The sequence below is a fragment of the Engystomops pustulosus genome, chromosome 5, assembly GCF_040894005.1.
Source record: "Engystomops pustulosus chromosome 5, aEngPut4.maternal, whole genome shotgun sequence".
In the NCBI taxonomy this organism is placed as follows: domain Eukaryota; kingdom Metazoa; phylum Chordata; class Amphibia; order Anura; family Leptodactylidae; genus Engystomops; species Engystomops pustulosus.
In genome coordinates this window covers 137,172,945-137,192,936 of record NC_092415.1, presented here as the reverse complement: position 1 = coordinate 137,192,936, position 19,992 = coordinate 137,172,945, and the positions used below count along the sequence as shown (strand labels likewise).

The 19,992-nt window shown below is 40.5% G+C and overlaps 1 protein-coding gene across 1 annotated transcript in view; it reads left to right on the top strand.

Annotated features, from left to right (window-relative positions):
* The window catches only part of PKD1L1 (polycystin 1 like 1, transient receptor potential channel interacting), a 315,437-nt gene that overhangs the window by 201,544 nt on the left and 93,901 nt on the right, over positions 1–19,992 (top strand). Inside the window, exons 41-42 of the mRNA XM_072153131.1 lie at positions 16,372–16,478; positions 17,935–18,151. Of these exons, the coding sequence (XP_072009232.1) occupies positions 16,372–16,478; positions 17,935–18,151 (324 nt within the window). The remainder of the gene's footprint in view (positions 1–16,371; positions 16,479–17,934; positions 18,152–19,992) is intronic.

Genomic DNA, 19,992 nt, shown 5'->3' with positions numbered 1-19,992 from the left:
CCACAGAACCTCTACACACACACCTCAGCTACCACAGAACCTCTACACACCTCAGCTGCCACAGAACCTCTGCACACACACCTCAGGTACCACAGAACCTCTACACGCACACCTCAGCTGCCACAGAACCTCTACACGCACACCTCAGCTGCCACAGAATATGTGGAATGGGACTCAAGAGGTGTACAGTTGTGGGGACATAAGACAGCGGATGGGTTCGGATATATCTGCCTAGGGGTATTGCGGATACAATAGGTGGACACTGATATTTGTAGGTTTGTAAGGGCCATGTGTCCAAACCTGCAAACGTGGTTGAGGTACCCAGGATAGATAGATACAGTGGCCAAAATGTCTTTGATCCAAGGCCGATATTGCCTGTTTTCTCACCTAGAAAGATTGGAGTTTGTTATATTTATCACCATTATGCTTCAACTTGAAGAGACAAAATATAATTAAAAATTCTGAAAATATCATTGTATGTTTTATATATATTTAGTTAGCATTGTATTTGACCAGCTATCAACCAGCAGGAATTCTGGTGTTCTTAGATCCGTTGGGACACATTTACAGAGGTTCTTGCACCAGTTTTCAGTCAGGCTTTGCATGTTCTTTTAGGTACAAACTGTTTGCACACAAAGTGTCAGCACCACAATTGCGCTCTTTTGTGGCACAGCTGCACTAGGCATCTTGCAGCACAAATTAGGGCATGTCCTATGTTAAAGTTGCACCAGAAAAAAGTTGGTGCCCTCTGTCGGGGAAGTGAAGGGAGTGACAGAATCATGAAAAACATGCAACATAAATCCTGAATCTCCTGACTTTGTGGGAATTATGTGTCTCTGAGTTGAAGTGTGCATCTCCATTCTTTGAGGGGAGAAAACCTGTATATAATACATATTTTCTCCTGTGTACATATTCTCAATAAATGTAGGTGATCATGTAGATGATGGTAATCATAACAATCAAACCCTTTGGTGGAGATTGGTTAAAAGTGTCTGTGAGCAAAGTTATTCCAATTGTCCATGGCAACCAATCAGAGCTAAGCTTTCATTTTCTTGCATCAGTTTATAAAATTAAAGCTGAGCTCTGATTGGTTGCTTTGAACTGTTTTCATAGTATCATAGTATATAAAGCTGTAAAACGATGCACATCCATAAAGTCCAACCTATAAGAATTAAACAAATGTTTTGCCCCATAACCCCTGATATTTTTTCTCTCCAGAAAGTCACCCAGGCCTCTCTTGAACATGTACATAGAGCAGGGCCGGATTAAGGTTGGTGGGGGCCCCATGGCGCAAAATCTGGTGGAGGCCCCCACTAAGTGTAGCGTACACACTCGTCCTCCTGCTTCCTTTCCACTATCCCAGCAGTAACACAGCTATATACAGCCGCCTCACCCCCATACGTTCTTGTGAATGTACCCTTATACAGACATGTTTATACAATTACCCACATTTATTTACATATACCGACACACACATAAAGTTCTAAACTCATATACTTGCACCCATATATACACAAAAGTATACACTTATACACACACATTTATGCACTCATATACATTTATAAACTAATACACAGAGTATATACAAACTCATAAAGTATATACACACATACAGCAAATACACACACATTCAGTATATACAGCATTTACACACATATGGGAAATACACACACATTCAGTATATAGAGCATATACATACATTCCATATACACAGTATATACAAAAACCACATCATTCACATATATATAAATGTACACACATATATGCTTATATAAATATATGCGTGTATATACACAGTAGATGCATCTATACACAGTATATACACAGTAGATGCATATATACACAGTATATACATATATATACAGTAGATACATAAATACACAGTATATACATATATACACAGTATATACATATATACACATATACACAGTATATACATATATATATACAGTATATACATATATATATACAGTATATACATATATACACATATACACTGTATATACATATATATATATACACAAAAAAACACATATGTATATACTTACCTGTTAGGGTGACCGTGTGACCTGTTTGGGTGGGTGGGGGGTCTTTCCGCTGCTTGTTTGCCAGGGGGGAAGGGGGTGGGTAGTCGCCCGGTTGCTTGTTTAGCTGGGAAGGGGAGGGGGGGTTGGCGGTGAATGTTCGTGCGGGGAGTGGGGGGGGAGGTTGAGCGGGGGGAGGGGAGCCGGAGGCGGTGTTGAGCCGGGAGCGTGCGGAGCGGGGAGCGAGCGGAGCGGGGAGCTGGGAGCCGGAGGCGGTGTTGAGCCGGGAGTGAGCAGAGCGGGGGGCGGGATTTGTGGGGTTGCTTTTTTAGTCGGGCCTGGAAGCAGTCACCTGTGCAGGGGGGGCGGAGTGGTGCCGAAGGGCAGGTGGCTCGCCATGCAGTAGGATGAGTGGCCGGGCAGTTTATGCAGGGGCTGGAGGGCCGGGGAGGTGCAATTTGGTGGGGGCCCCTAGAGGGGACGAGATGGCGGGGACCCCGGGGCTCGAGCCCCGCCTATAATCCGGCCCTGACATAGAATCCGCCATAACAACCTCCTGCGGCAGAGAGTTCCATAATCTCACTGCTCTTACATTAAAGAATCCTTGTCTATGGCTATTGTTTTGCTCTCAGACATTTTTTATGAATAAGGCACATTGTGCACTATTCACGTTTAATTTTAAAAAAAAATTTAAATAAACATTCCTGAACTATATCGATATTAGCAATACAATTATACTATTTATTTAAAAATGTCAATTTGATTTATTATTGTTCCAGGTATTAAAACTTGTCTACAAAAATGCCTTCCTGTATAATTAAAGGCTGTCAGCATACATGGAAACAAAAAAATGCAAATGTCATTATGCATGCGTTTCCTAAAGAGAAGACCGCTATTAGACTTTGGCTTTCTCAAGCACCAGAGCATTTTCATAATCTAGAAGAACTAGCTGACAGAATACATGCCAACAAAGCAAATGATGTATATCGCATGTGTTCTAAGCATTTTGCAGATGACCAATATTTTCATGAGAATACCAAACGTCGGCTGCGCCAAAATGCGGTGCCATCAATTTTCCCAATAAAAAAGTCACCTGAGTTAGATGATGATGCTTTCAATAAAAGACCTTTAAAACGCAAGCGCTCATCTAAAAGTTATTCAGAAAAAGGCATGGTAGATATTGGTATAAACACCGATGTGTTTCTCCATAAAATATGCCGTGCTGTTGGGACAGATCCTTCGTATGGAAAAAAGGATGCATCTACACAGACAATGCCCCAGAAAGGCATTTCAAAGGCTTGTATGTGTGATTTACAAAAATCGGATGCATTATTACCAGAAAAAGTCACCACAAGCTTTTCAAATCTTCCACCTATATCCGAAGATACAGATTCTTGGAGCAGCATTGATGAGAGCAGAGAGGAGGTAGATGATACATTATATTTAGAAGACTCTGACCTAGAAGACGAAGATTCCCAGGAATCTTCATCCGATGATGACGATTTGATGGAGGAAGGAAAGTTTGAAGAAATCATCTATGATTCACCTGACCTGGCAAATGAACCAAAATTTATAATCTTTAAAAGCAGTTTGCACAAACTGTTGTCACTGATTCCTTGCCAGTTTACAAAATCCTGCCATTCTAGCCTTACACATGTGCATTTTAAAAAAATAGGTTCAATGCTTATTATTGATGCTCGCTGCACAAGTGGACATGTATCAACATTGTGGCATAGCCAGCCGAGTTCCAACCGGTTTCCTATTGGCAATGTTGCCCTGGCTAGCGCTGTTATTTTAAGTGGGTCAAGTTTTTTAAAAGTAAGCAATTTTTTTAATATTCTAAATATCAGTATGATATCTCATTCAACATATTATAGATATCAAAGACGATTTCTATTCCCTACCATACACCATCATTGGCTAACAGAAAAATCTAAAGTAATAGAAAGCTTGAGAAATACACCTATCTGCCTAGTGGGTGATGGCCAGGCAGACAGTCCAGGCTTTTGCGCAAAATACTGCACTTATACCCTGATAGAGGCAAAGTCCAACAAAATTGTGGGTTTTAATGTGCAACAAATAATTCCACCAATTACATCTGTTTGCCTTGAAAAAATTGCCTTCCAAAAAACTTTAGAGGACTTACTATCTGAAAATGTGAATGTGAGGATTGTGGCTACCGATCGTCACATGGGAATAAGAAAATTAATAAGAGAAGAGTACAGTCATATTTTGCACCAGTTTGACATCTGGCACGTTGCTAAATCTGTTGGCCAAAAGATTTTATGTGCCTCAAAATTAAAAAACTGTCACGAACTGGCAAATTGGGTTGCACCGGTCAAGAATCATCTATGGTGGTGTGCGAAGCATTGCAATAAGGATCCTAATATGCTTGTTGCCCAGTGGCAGTCTGCAAAATACCATGTGGTTAATGTTCATGAGTGGCCTAATAATGCATTATACCCAAAATGTCACCATGATCAACTTCCTGAGGATACCAAATGGTTAAAGATAAATTCTCTCCCCCATGAAAGATTGAAAAGTGTTATCGATAATCCAACCCTCCTGCGTGATATTCGTCATCTAACATTTTTCTGCCACACAGGAAATTTAGAAATCTTTCACAGTACAACATTAAAATACAGGCCTAAAAGAATTCATTATAATCATGATTCAATGGTTGCCCGAACTGAGCTCTCCGCATTAGATCACAACTATAATGTAGGACGAAGGCAGGCCACAGCAAGGGGCTTTGATGGAGAAGAAAAAGAGAAATATAGAGTGGAGTACTCCAAGGCCAGGCGATCATGGGTTGTGAAAAAATTATACGAGCCAAAATCGAATGAATTTTTAAAACCTATCCTCAATGATGTCCTAGGTGCTGTGGCAGGAGAGAAACTATTTCATTGGGAATCAGCAAGGGGAATTCTTCCTGTAAATATTGCTCCAGTGGAGAAGCCATGCAAAGAGGAGCTTATTCAAAAATTTAAATCACGGTTTTAAATTGTTTTATTGTATGCAATGATAGTTTTTAATATATTTATTGTTGTATGATAATTATAGTGTAAATTATATATTTTATGTGTTGTAATAGATTTATATGTTTTTAGAAGTCATCGTTAGGAGATGGCATGGGGTGTTCATCTTATAATACTGGATGGGGTGTTTATCTGCGAAGATGAAAAAAAAACAGGCAATCTGTTTAGCCTCAGGAAACCTAACTGGTTGAGGTCTTTAGTAACAACCTATTGGGGCCTATTTTTTTGGAATGGTGGGTAGGCAGGTAGTGGGACCTGCCATTCCCTCCCCACTCCAGTAAGGGGTAGGATAAGTGTGTGTACCTTATAAGACTTTTTCACATGTAAGTTTAATTTAACATTTTCGGTTTGCTCTTTATTTATAGTGGTTAATAATACAATACGATACAAATGTTTATCTTTTATACACAGTGTTCAGGCAAATTGTTACAAACAGATAGGGCTACAGGTTCAGTAACATACACGTTACATTGGGATGGCAAGACTACATTTAATTTGCTTCTTGCTTAGGTTCTTAGTTACATACATACAATATTGACATATATGATCGTAAGGCAATACTTGTTGTAACTTACATCTGTCTGTTGCTCCTGCGCATCCTGCGCATCTGTTGACAGCGCATCAAGCTGGCTGTCAACCATGAGCTCATAGATAAAGTGCATCACTCCCATACAGGGCGATACGTTACCGTGGTGGTGGGGAGGCATGGAAGATTTGGGATAGGGCGGGGGGGTGGGGTGCAGAGGTGATAGTTCTGGGCTTTCTGGTACAAGAACTTACATTCCAGAGTCAGAATCAGGTGCCGTGTGCAGCCAGGTTATGGTGCCCTAGTGCACTTGAGGTTTAACACTTCAATGATGCCTGGGGTTTGGGTGGACGTAAGGCCTGTGCTGGCGCTTTTGTTGTGGCATCGGTGTTCACAGTCACTTCTGGTCATTGGTGCTCCCATTCAGATAATGTTTCTGGTGGTATTGGTTCCAGTTGGTTGCGAGGTTTGGTGGAGGGGGCATTGCGCTTGTTTAGTCCATTTTAATTGATGGTACGTGTGGGGACTGTAGGTGGTGTGAGTCCATTGATAGGCGTAAATTATTATGCGACATGACCAACTTGGCGCTCCTTAGAGGGCAGTCATTGTGCGGCCAGTTTGTGGCCCCTGGTCATCTTCTCTACCCCATTTTTGCTGGTTACGGGGCAGAGGGGATGGAGCCCGAGGCTCAGCAGCCACCATACATGCCCTGTGGTACTTGGCCCTTTAAACCAGCACTGCAGCTATCTCTGCTGTTCTCCTTACTTGTCACTGGATGATATGCTGTGTGCCAGCTGAACCTAACCACTCCGCTTGAGTGGCGGGCTGCCCACTTGTTAATGGTGCAGGAGGTTTGTCAGGTTAAGGAGTGCCGCTGGTTGGTGGCGTTGCTCCATCCAGAGGGAGCAGGGTCCACTGTCACTCCAGTCTGCTGCAGAGTTGAGAGAAGACTGCTATGATGCTTGTAAAATGTGCATATACACTGACATATACATATGTTCTCAAGGAATGGAAGTGGTTCTTTTGCCTCTTGTCATTGTTTATGTCAACAGAGTTGAGAAGGCTATAAGATACTCACTAAGATGCTCACTATGGGAGAAGAAAGGGGCACAAAAATTGGAACATTTTTTCCTTTACAAAATATATTGCAAAGTTTACTATTATCACCTGCACTTGGGTTGTAATTATGTGCAGACACAATTTTTATGTTCTACATTTAGGTTTTGTCTTGTTATATACCAGTGTACTAAATGTTTTTTCAATTGTTTACTATTATTTAAAATATATAGCGGTCGACCTTTAAAACAATGTTGCCTGTGACATATTCCTAATTATTGAGGACTATTGTGTCAGCTTTGCTAAACTTATACACTATCTACAGATTTTTAGAGGTCAACTATTTTCTCTCATTCCGTTTACAAGGAAATCTACCATCAAAATTAATCATGATATACCAGGAACACTTACTCATAGATCCAGGCACTGTGACTGTGGTAATCATCTTATATTTGTTATCTGTGGTCTCCTACCTTCTAATATCAACTTTTATAATTATGAGCTATAAGTGTCCCTGCGGGAGTTACCAGAGAACCTCTGTGCTGTAGCTTTACAGGCTGTTACACTGTGAATGAGCACTTCCCTCCTCCTACTGTGTGATATTACATCAGGCAAAGGAAGGGGGAAGTGCTGAGGGATTATATTATAGTGTGACAGCCTGTGGAGCTACAGCATGGAGGAGCTCTGTAAAAATCCCCATCTATCGTTGGCATAAATATAAAAGTTCATTTTAGATGGAAGATTACCACAGTCCCGGTGCCTGGATCTATGAGTAAGTGCACTTTATTTTATCATGATGGATTTTGATGGTAGATTTCCTTTGAATGGACAGAGCATAGGAGTGGACAACCACCTGTGGTGTAATGTACCCTCTTTGTGATTGTCAGTCAAACCAAAACTATTCTTACTAAATGTTTGAATATTTATGTGACATGTATCCGATCACAACCCGGTAATAAAGTTTTATTATTAAACAATATTGCACACTTTGTTATCACAATTGTTACCCTTCACTAACAATTACAGCTAAAATATGGTCTAGAATATTTTTAAATATAAATTTGCATATTATTACACTATAGGTTAAAATATATATTGGAAACACCACAAGAGTATAAAATAGAAGAGACTATAAAATAAATAAACAGAAACTTATGTAGAATCTTAACACATTTTATTTAAAAATTTTAACATAAAAGTGTCATGCAAAAACATATCAAACCAGCCTCAGAAGTTTAGGTCCATATCAAATAAATCTGGATTAACATCAAAGTAATATTGGAAACCTGTGTATTGTCCATTTGGATCTGGGTAAAGGTCTCTGATTTTGCATATGACACATGCTGGAATAGGGACTCTGTTATGTTTCCCCAAAATGCCATGTACCCACATGGTGAAACAGCGATATGAGGCCAGACGCAATGCTCTGTGTGGAAGAATAAAAGTTAAAATATTAAATTGTATTAAAACATCAAATAATAAGCATAACATATATTGAAAGAACTACAAATAATTTTATTCCATAATAATTACTTACCGGTTATCATTTATGTCATAATAATGGCGATGTTGGGGTCTGAGGAAGGTGATAAACCTTTGCAAGTGTTCTTTTAAAGTACACTGCTCTATGAAGCCAGCATTTTCAGTAATACATTTTTCATTTACACATGGAAGTTCGTGTAATTCCTCAGATTCTTTGCAACAAAAACTTTCAGATACACTTGGCATAGTGTGACAAAGGGTACAGGAACACCAGGCTGTGCCAAGAAGTCTTCCTTCAGGATCCCCCTCTGGTTCTGGTCTTTCTTCCCCAGGGCCCCAACGAGGATCATTTTGGAAGCAATGTCCATTATCTGAATCCCCTTGGTCAGGTGTATCACATAGACTTGCTATTAGCCACTGTAGTTCCTAAAAAAGACAAATAAATAAAAATTAAAAATAGATTTTTATTATCATTTAAATTGTAGCCCTGTAGCTTTGAGGATCAACTGCCAGTCATACACAGGGTTCTGTGGGTAAAATGAAAGTGTGAGTTCATGGTGTAGATGATCACTGTTGTGATGTTTGTACTGGCTTCTAAACATCTGCCTAATAAAAATTGTTAGTTTGAAATTTTATGCTCCACAATCAGGTTGTGTTGCAACCTGGTCTAAGAACATTACAAGCCAATAAGGCATCTTTCTCCCATATGAAGAGACAATTTTCCCAGAAAGGTAATAATACTCCTATTTTTGGGGAGTATTTTTAGCCAAGGAGGAGTATTACATTTCCAGTATTACAAATATATAAAACTCATAGCCGTATAAAATGTTAATAAACACCATTTATACAAGATAATCATCTGAGTCAGAATCTTCTCCACAGAAATAGCAAATTGTGGCAGTAAAAATAATATTACATCATGCAGTAAACAAGGGATACACAATCCTTTTCTTCGCCTCCTCAGAAAGTTCAAACCATAGGACTGACCCTGTCGCCGGTGACCCGCTTCACCCCTTGTTGCAGATGCCACCATATACCCCAGACCAAACTGTAGTTGGCAATGCCAACCAATGACCCCCGTTTTCCTGCAAACCAAGCCAAACTGTGGATCATACCAACACCCCTCCTAACCGGACTGTGGCTAACACCACAAAAAAGCCTCTTCCCGGACCAGTACCCACTGCACATAAACCGTACACACGGTACACTCAGTACACACTGCACATACACCGTACACTCAATACACACTGCACATACACCGTACACTCAATACACACTGCACATACACCGTACATTCAATACACACTGCACATACACCGTACACTTAGTGCACAGTGTATGTGCAGAGTGTGCTGAGTGTATGGTGTATGTGCAGTGGTTACCGAGTGCACGGTGTATGTGCAGTGGTTACCGAGTGCACGGTGTATGTGCAGTGGTTACCCAGTGCACGGTGTATGTGCAGTGGTTACCCAGTGCACGGTGTATGTGCAGTGGTTACCCAGTGTACGGTGTATGTGCAGTGGTTACCCAGTGTACGGTGTATGTGCAGTGGTTACCCAGTGCACGGTGTATGGGCAGTGGTTACCCAGTGCACGGTGTATGGGCAGTGGTTACCCAGTGCACGGTGTATGTGCAGTTGTTACCCAGTGTACGGTGTATGGGCAGTGGTTACCCAGTGTACGGTGTATGGGCAGTGGTTACCCAGTGCACGGTGTATGGGCAGTGGTTACCCAGTGCACGGTGTATGGGCAGTGGTTACCCAGTGTATGGTGTATGGGCAGTGGTTACCCAGTGCACGGTGTATGGGCAGTGTGCACTGAGTGTGCGGTGTATGGGCAGTGGTTACCCAGTGTACGGTGTATGGGCAGTGTGCATTGAGTGTGCGGTGTATGGGCAGTGTGCATTGAGTGTGCGGTGTATGTGCAGTGTGTACTCACTGCAGTGTGTACACACTGCACATACACTGTACACTCAGTACACACTACACACACACTATACACTCAGTACACACTACACACACACACTATACACTCAGTACACACTGAACACACACTATACACTCAGTACACACTGCACATACACTGTACACACAGTACACACTGCACACACACCGTACACTCTGTACACACTGCACACACACCGTACACTCTGTACACACTGCACACACACCGTACACTCTGTACACACTGCACACACACCGTACACTCAGTACACACTGCACACACACCGTACACTCAGTACACACTGCACACACACCGTACACTCAGTACACACTGCACACACACCGTACACTCAGTACACACTGCACACACACTATACACTCAGTACACACTGAACACACTCTATACACTCAGTACACACTGAACCAACACTTAGCATACACTGCACATACACTATACACTCAGTACACACTGCACATACACTTAGCACACACTGCACATACACTCAGTACACACTGCACATACACTCAGCACTCACTGCACATACACTCAGTACACACTGCGCATACACTCAGTACACACTGCGCATACACTCAGTACACACTGCGCATACACTCAGTACACACTGCACATACACTCAGTACACACTGCGCATACACTATACACTCAGTACACACTGCGCATACACTTAGCACACACTGCACACACACCTAGCATACACTGCGCTCAGTACACACTGCACATATACTATAAACTCAGTACATACTGCACATATACTATAAACTCAGTACATACTGCACATATACTATAAACTCAGTACATATACTATAAACTCAGCACACACTGCACATACACTTAGCACACACTGAACCTACATTATACACTCAGTACACACTGCAAATATTCTGTACATATTGCACATACTCTGTACACACATACTATACACTGCAGATTTACTCACCTGGTCCATTCGCGATCCAGCGACGGGTTCTCCGATGCTGGTTCGTGTCTTCCGGCGATTCACTAAGGTAGTGCGCCCGATTGTCCACCAGGTGTCGCTGCTGCGCTGAAGTCCGTCGGAGTTCACTGAAGTTCACCAAGCTAGCCTGGGTGCAGGTAACTGCATGTCAAGCGACACATTTTTTAAAAAAAATATGGCGGTTTTTTCGAATCCGACAGGTTTTCCGACGGCCACGACCCCCGATTTCTGTCGCGTGCATGCCGGCGCCGATGCGCCACAATCCGATCGCGTGCGCCGAAAACCCGGGGCAATTCAGGGAAAATCGGCGCTAAACGGTAAAATTCTTTAGTAAATGACCCCCAATCTGTACACAATGCACATAAACTTAACACACACTGCACATGCACTACGCATGGCATTAATTTTGGGGGGTAGTGGTGTCTCACATAGCCCCTTTAATCTGCTAATTTAACAGCTTTTGTGCAGGAAGCAGATTGGCCTTTCCGATGTGTATTGTAGCTCAGCAGCCATCTCAATAAATGGGCACTAACCTGCTATAGCCCAGCACTACCAGTGCACAGTAAATGAAATTGTGTGCTTCTTGTTCAGTAAAATGAGCTATGAATCTAACAATCTGCTATTAAAGGGGTTTTCCCACAAATCGAGTTAGGTCCGATCCACAGGATCAGCAAGTTAGGCTCGATCCTGTGGATAGGGCCTAACTTTGAATCGTGGAAAAAACCCCTTTAAACTCTAGCATCATATGAAGAAGCATAAATATCAATTACCGCATCATATTCTGGACCGTGGCCAGGGTCTTCATCGCTTGATTCCCCTTGCTGAGACAGCTTGAAGATGTAGTTAAAAGAATAGACATTTAGTTAATTTAATAATCAAACTTACATGACAAATTACTCAAAAATGTTTTCATTTACCTGTAAAGAAGAAATTGTAGTTTCTGATATGGTCAAAGATTCTTCATCATCCGTGTAATAATTTTGACTTGTTGCCTTCAAAAAATGATTGCATATGGCATGATGTAAACTAAGTGGTAATAGATGTGTAAGCTAGAAAACAAATGATGTAGAGCGGCAACATGTAGAGGTAAAGCGGGTGCAGGTCTTAAAAAAGGTTCTGACACAAACCCCATTCAGCTGTAGCAAGTGAGGAAGCAGCACTCCAAGGAAAAAAGTAGATTTTTATTCCACCATCAAACAGCAACGTTTCACCTTTTCCATAAAGACATTATCAAGCATGCTATTATCTAGAATGCACGCATGGGAAAATATAGTATAAATCCTAAAAACACACCTGTAAACACAGCCCAACAAGAAGCATGTAACAAGAGGTACTGATTGTACTGGGCCCAATAGTAGCATGTTACTTTTATGATACAAAAGGAAACAGCAACAATGTACCTGAGTGCCTAAAATGATACAAAGTGAAACAAGTGCTATCTAGTGCCTAAAATGATACAAAGTGAAACAAGTGCTATCTAGTGCCTAAAATGATACAAAGTGAAACAAGTGCTATCTAGTGCCTAAAATGATACAAAGTGAAACAAGTGCTATCTAGTGCCTAAAATGATACAAAGTGAAACAAGTGCTATCTAGTGCCTAAAATGATACAAAGTGAAACAAGTGCTATCTAGTGCCTAAAATGATACAAAGTGAAACAAGTGCTATCTAGTGCCTAAAATGATACAAAGTGAAACAAGTGCTATCTAGTGCCTAAAATGATACAAAGTGAAACAAGTGCTATCTAGTGCCTAAAATGATACAAAGTGAAACAAGTGCTATCTAGTGCCTAAAATGATACAAAGTGAAACAAGTGCTATCTAGTGCCTAAAATGATACAAAGTGAAACAAGTGCTATGTAGTGATAGCACTTGTTCACTTGTTTATGAATTAATAAAAATAAATGCTTTTTTTGTGAAATTTATGGATTGGCCGTTTTTCGTGCATTCCTTTCTCTCTCTTTATTCATTGAACAGAATTGTGTGTGAGTGAAAAAGGGACACAGAAGTGTGATGTGAAGCATTGATAGGTGTATATGATAAATCCTGATGAATCTGACTGGGGTTGTGCCGCCAACATTTCTTCACAAGGTCTAACCTGATGTAGAAAAGTGCCTTGACCTGCACTAGAAACAAGCGCAGATTAGGGATAGTGTGCTGGGCCACTGAGCTGCTGGCAGTGCTCGCCTTTGCACATGTGGAGGTAGCATAAGAGCATAAAGGCACAATTTTCATCCATATGCATGAACTACTCCTAATTCAGGGCTTGATTTCAGTCACACAAGCTCTGATAAATCCCCCCTCAATGTTTTTGACTTTGTACCTATTGAGATACCTATGTATATTGCTTGTTTGTGCTGCTGTGGTAGATAGATGGATAGATATGAGATAGAATGAATATACATGAGAAAGATGATAGAAAAATATAAGATAGGTAAAGGATTTATACATAGGGGCATATTTATCATATGCTCTACTCGGCCGGCCACCCCCCCCCCCCTTCACCCCACTGCGTGAAGGTGGCGGATTGGGGCAAATAATCGCAAGTGCTAGCAATAAGCTAGCGTTTGCAATTATTTCAGGCGAGGCGCAGAGGTCCTGATAAATATCCCCCATAGATATCATACAGATAGATAGCTTCTAGATATATGTGAGGAGAAAGGAGAGAAATATGAGATATATAGACAATAGATAAATAGGTATGAGAGAGATAGGCTATAGGTATATATTAGTAGATAAATATAAACAAGATACACAATAGATAAAAATATAGGTAGATAGATAGAAAGAGATAGTTAGATAGAAAAGAAAAGGATAGACATGGACAGATATGAGAGATAGATATTTAGATATGAGAGATGAATAGAAAAATAGGCTCATTTATAAAAACTCTCACAGAAAACCTTTCTATATTGCCCATAGCAGCAAGTCTGCGCTCAGCTTCCATTTTAAAACTTCTCAGGAGAAATGATAGATGAGCTGTGATTGGTTGCTATGGGCAGGATGGAGACAGTATTTATAGATGAGATCTCTGAGGTAATGAGATTTTCTGAGGTAAAGGTTATTCAGTTTATATAACCATTTGTTTTCTTATTTACAAGAATGAAAAAGGACAGGGAATAGAGTGTTAGGGCTTTGGTAGAGGGAATAATATGGACACACACCATGTTTACTGGAATCCTGCTGAGGTGGTTATCAGTAACTACAGGAACTATTTTACCACAGCAGGTGGAAGGAGCCTCTGCAAGCAGTGAGCACACAGCTGAGGGAAGGCCAATGAGAGAGAGGCCGCTGCAAAGCAGTCTGGGACTTGTGGTAAAACTGCCTCTCTCAGTGCTGCGCACTCAACTCCTAGGCCCCTCCCCCATTGGTTTATGTATAGCATAGAAGAGGGGCTAAATAAGCATCAGTAAAACAAATTGAAAGGTCATTATATACAATATGTCCATTATGAATATCTTTTCTAACTAATTATAGCACTCTGGGCGCATTAAAAAAAAAAACTGCGTCATGGCATAACCCCTTTAAGGCCAAAATAGGCTGTGTCCCCTAGGGGTTAAACTTTATAGCCGGCGCAGGCAGGTACGCGCTCAGCGCTTACCATGCGCGCGGCTACATAGGAAGTGAAGGAGAGCCGCGCGCATGGTAAGCGCCGAGCGCGTACCTGCCTGCGCCCGCTATAAAGTTTAAAAAGTGTTTTAAACCGCGATACCGCGGTTTAAAACACTAACGAAAATAAGCTCCCGCACCAGCTCACCCTGAGCTGGTGCCCGGTATTTCCATCAGAAACCTGCCACTTCAAGTGGTAGGTTTCCTTTAAGAAGTCGTCCAACAATGCATATATTACCTTTGCAACTAGATTTGAGCTAGTATTTGAATTCTGTGGCCAGAAGTTTTGATAGGTGGTAGGCTTAGTGTTCATGTGCTTTGGACAGTAGTGTACTGATTGCTAAAACAATGGGGTAAAACTCTTAGGGTTAAGCAGATGTGTGGATGTAAACTTTAGAGCCCAGGCACCCTTTCGCATCATAGCATGGAAGGACAAGTAAAATCCTGCGCTGTGCCTGCTTTCACCAATGGTCTCTGTATGAATATAGAGACGCAGTTGTTACTCCATGTTCATAACATGTTCCTGTTGGAGCCTGTGTAATCATTACAGGCAGCACCTGGAGTGAGGGCTGGCTATGAACATGACAAGATCAATTCAAAGGAATGGACTATTTATTCAACAAGCTAACTAACTGTTATCTCTGTTTGAGAGGATGGAAAGCCATGACAGATTCCCTTTAATTACTAACATTTTCCATATGTCTGCTTTATATTAACAAATATTTTTAAAATAGTTCAGACTCTGTCTAATTCTGGATGATAAATCTGGCACAGTTTGACTACTTTCTGGTTATACTTTGCATGTTTCATTAGTTCACTTCAATAAAGTGTGCCAAAATTCTGGTGCATTAACATAACTTTGGATGCCCCTGTAAAAGGTCACACCCCTTTGTCGTACTAGTGGTACAGGTGTCTGAAAACTGTCTAAAACCCTTGATGTATGTTGCATAAAAGTGATTAAAAGTATAGGCAATAAATACATTCAGATATACATAAATAAACAATAAAAATGTACTAAAAACTGCTTTTTTCAGTAAAGCCTCGAGGCCGCTGAATATCTTTGTCATATCTTAAAGAAAACTGGAGTACATGGCCCTTGCACCTCTCGAAATGAAATGTCAAACATCAGCAGCACAAATAAAAACCAGTCAGATGTATGCAAATTATGATTTCAGTTGTAAACCAATCGCTAAATGTGCATCAATTTTTCTCTGTGTTCTTTTATTGGCTCTAATTTTTTCATTTTTTGGGGGGCTATGAATGTGATTTTTGGGGAGGCAAAATACACATTTCTTATTTTAATATATAATATATTTAATATATTTTAATATTTAATATTTTAATACTCTTGCCGTGTAATCTTATATTTGTAATCCATGGCGTCCTTCATTCTAAAATTAATTTTTAAACTTGTGCTAATGAGCCATCAGGGCTCTGGGGGTTGTGCTGCACCTTCAGGTGGCATTAGACCGTGCAAGGATCACTCTCCACTCCCCAGAGCCCTTTAGGTTCATTAGCATAATTTTAAGATGTCTTTAGAAGGAAGGAGGCAATGGATAAAACATATTTGAAGATTAACACAGTAACAGTGCCTGGATCTATGAATAAGAGCCCTTGGTTTATAATGCTTCATTTTGATGGTAGATGCGAATATCTTAATGGATAAATCATTTAAGACAAAATGCTAAACAACCTTTAAAATGCTCAATGTTGTTATAGGTTCACATTATTTTACATGGTGAAGATGGCGTTTCTGAAACACGTGAACTATATTGTTCGGATAAGCCTCTGTTTGAAAGAAATTCAAGGCAGACATTTATAATGAGGTAACTTGTTTTATAGAGTCGTCATTTATCTCTTTCTTGTGGTGCCACTCACTAAACTTTCTGTAGCTGAAAAACCAAGTTCTAAACATTTAAAAACCATTTGCAGATACCGCCAAACCCAGAGTAGCGGCTAAAATTCTATATTCACACAAAAAAGGTTGAATGGGTGTTCCTAACCTATTTCACTAGCATGCCACATTCCTTTTACAGCAAAAAGAAAACCTGGTGCATATACTCCTCGGCTTTCAGTTGGCCATAAATAGAAAAAGGCTTGAAGAGAAACCATTCTCTTAACTACCTACCGCTTGCCCACTCCATCATATCCAACCTTTCTCTACCGACTTTCCTTCTTTAAAGGTTTCCATCATGATGTGGAAAACCAACCTAGGCTCTCAAGGATAAAGACATTAAATCTGTCAGTAACATTCCCCTACAAACTCCAGAAAACTCTGTCAAAATTTCCCCTAAGCCCTTCATTGCACAGGGTAACATTTTAATGCATGAAGTAGAGAATGGAAAGCTATGTCAATACAATCCATTAAAGAAACCTTCAATTTACCCAAGCAATTGTATCAAACAATCATCACAAGCATTTTATTATGTACTCTCAGAGGGAGGAGGACCTTCCAAGATGACCCATTTACTTAAATGGGAAAAGGACCTAGAGCTAGAATAAACAATGGAATAAAGTAAATGTATGGGCACCTAAATACTCTAAAACTCTTGGAGATGCATCTTAAAATACTTACTGTGTGGTACTACACCCCAGCCCTTTTATCACTTATTTTGCAGAATCCTCAGACAGATGCTGGAGGAATTGTGGCTGTAAATGCACTTTTTTTCATATTCTTGGGGAAATCACAATCATTAAAACATACTGGAGAGGGGTGAAGGATATACTATCTAAACTAACTCATTGTTCACCCCCACTGCATCCACCTCAAGCCTTTCTTGGGCTCGGCATTGGAAATATCCCTACTCGCTTCTGTTATATCTCTGGAAATCTACTACAAACAACAATGCTTCTTCCAGCTAGATCTTGGAAGTCCTCATTTCTTTTCTCATTTTCCAAACTATTTTCTACCATGGACCTCCCTTGTCTACTGAAAAAACTTTTGCCTTAAGGTAAAACACTCTTACAAATAGGACCATATGAATGGGGTATAAAATTAAAAAACATCTGGCAGGTTCCCTTTTAAAGCAACAGTTACAACACATTTAATGGTAGGTATTTATGCATGTAAAACATTCTTGCTATGGGATTTTATAACACTGATTGTCTCGCTTTCAAGTGTTTTAGCAGCTGAATTTTCCCCTGAATTAAATAGAAGGCACATAATACCCTCCAAATAAACAAATATACTCAGTATTTTTTAGACTGAACAATGTGCCATGTGACCATACCTTTACAGTCTACTGTATTTCTTTTTCTGCATATTCCAATTATTTTTCACAGTGTACCAGAAAGTCTTGGGCCATTATGGAAGATTCATATTTGGCATAACAACAGTGGTAGCTCTCCAAGTTTGTACCTAAGCCATGTGATTGTCAAAGACCTTCTGTGTGGAACCAGTTGGTTTTTCTATGCGGAATGTTGGCTAGCTATAGATGAGGGAGATGGGAAAGTTGAGCGTGAGTTGACATCTGTACGAAATGGCTTAGGATTCAAAAAGGTATGTGCTTTAGTCATGCATAAATGTGGCTTTCTTATATATATGGTTGTCAAAGGATTAAAAATATGTGACCGAAAAAAAGTTTGTGTACCATATGTATGAACTATAACACATACAGTGGTGGTTATTGCATGTTTCTTAGATGTCAGCGTAGGTTGTGTTCACATCATGTTATTTGCCATACATTGTAAGGACATGTCAGTGGGATTCTGACGTGTCCTTACATTGCACAGACGTATCCCACTATATGCTTATACAGTGGGATATGTTGCCCTGGGACCCCTACTCCCCCCTAAGTGCCAAACCTCAGCTGCTGCCGCCGCACATGGATGTTTCTCGAGTGATGTCGCTGTCCTTATATGGACAGTAACATCACAGGGTCCCCCCTTCTGCTGAGCTATATTTGTGCTCCGCACATCTTCAGAAGGGATGCAATACACTGTATTCGCTCACCATAGACTACTATTGCTTCCAATGAGCCCATATGTCGCTCAGTAGGAGGGAGCAGGACGAAAAGAGGTAGCTTGCTGCGTCTTTCCAGCCTGCCTTTTTCAACTGATATATTGGTCAGACTGAGGCAACAACTATGCCTTGGACTGACATTATATGTCAATGTATATGCAAAGCGTAAATGTTGGGAGCTTTTCCGACTATTGCGGTATATGTTAACCACTCTTAATTTGGGTCCTTGTTTGGAACATACGTTTGAATTATAGGCAAAAACTAAGGGGCAGAATTATAATATTGCTTTAATGTTGTTTTCCTTTGCATTATTATTTTCATGAAAATTTCTAACTGCATATAGTGGAGCTTTAGTGCATTTTACCAGTGTGATGCAATGTGTAGATCTTGATTATTCTATCAGTTTAAAATCTGAGTTTATAAGTATGACCTTATTCCTCTCTTAAAGAGAACCCGTCATGCAAAATAACCCCCCTAAACTAAATATATTTTCATAAACTGCCATTAGAGAGCATTGCCTCTATCCCTTCATTGTCCCTCTACATGCCTGTAAACCTAAGCAATTAGGTCCTAAAGCTGTATGCAAATGACCTGTGAAATGTCCAATGAAGCATTAGCATATTCAAGCTGTCCTCTCTATTCATGAGTGGGAGGCACAGCCACACCCCCAGTGCATGACTGACAGCCTGTATAATGATGTGAGGCTGTATAATGATGAGCTCCCTGGTGCTGGTGGCCACGCCCCCCGCAGCCTGTGTGTGCATGTGTGTGTATAGGAGAGATACAGCAGCTCCAGGCAGCCATGTTACAGCAGAACATGTCAGGTACATGTGTAGCTCATGTCTGTGTCTCTCACCTGTGTATTAGGAGGATGCAGCATGTCAGCAGATGCAGCACACACTAGCCATGCTTTACTATACATTACACACAGACATGAGCAGGGGGAGGAGAGGGGAGGGGCAACAGGGGTGACATCACTGCCTCTGACCATGTGACCAGCCTCATTTACATGATAAAGAATAGATGATTTTACAATGAATAATGTATGAAATAACTAGATAAAGGCTGGGATGGATCCTTGTGAGCTGCTCCAACAGGTAGTAGTGACAGGACTAGTGGCAGAGACCTGATGACAGGTGTCCTTTAAACTTTTTTGATTCTACATACCATGTTCAATAACAGAAGTCTTTGATGGAATTTAGGTTAAGACACTAGCGTATGTGTATTTATATGTCTGATATAGGCAATGTAGTTCAACACAAATTTAAAATAGATTGGTGAGTTTTCTAAAATAAAAAAGTAATAGAAATGTATTCAAATTTATTAAAACAAAATGTGATATGTTACTGATTAATTTATGAAGGGATTATTCTAACCTT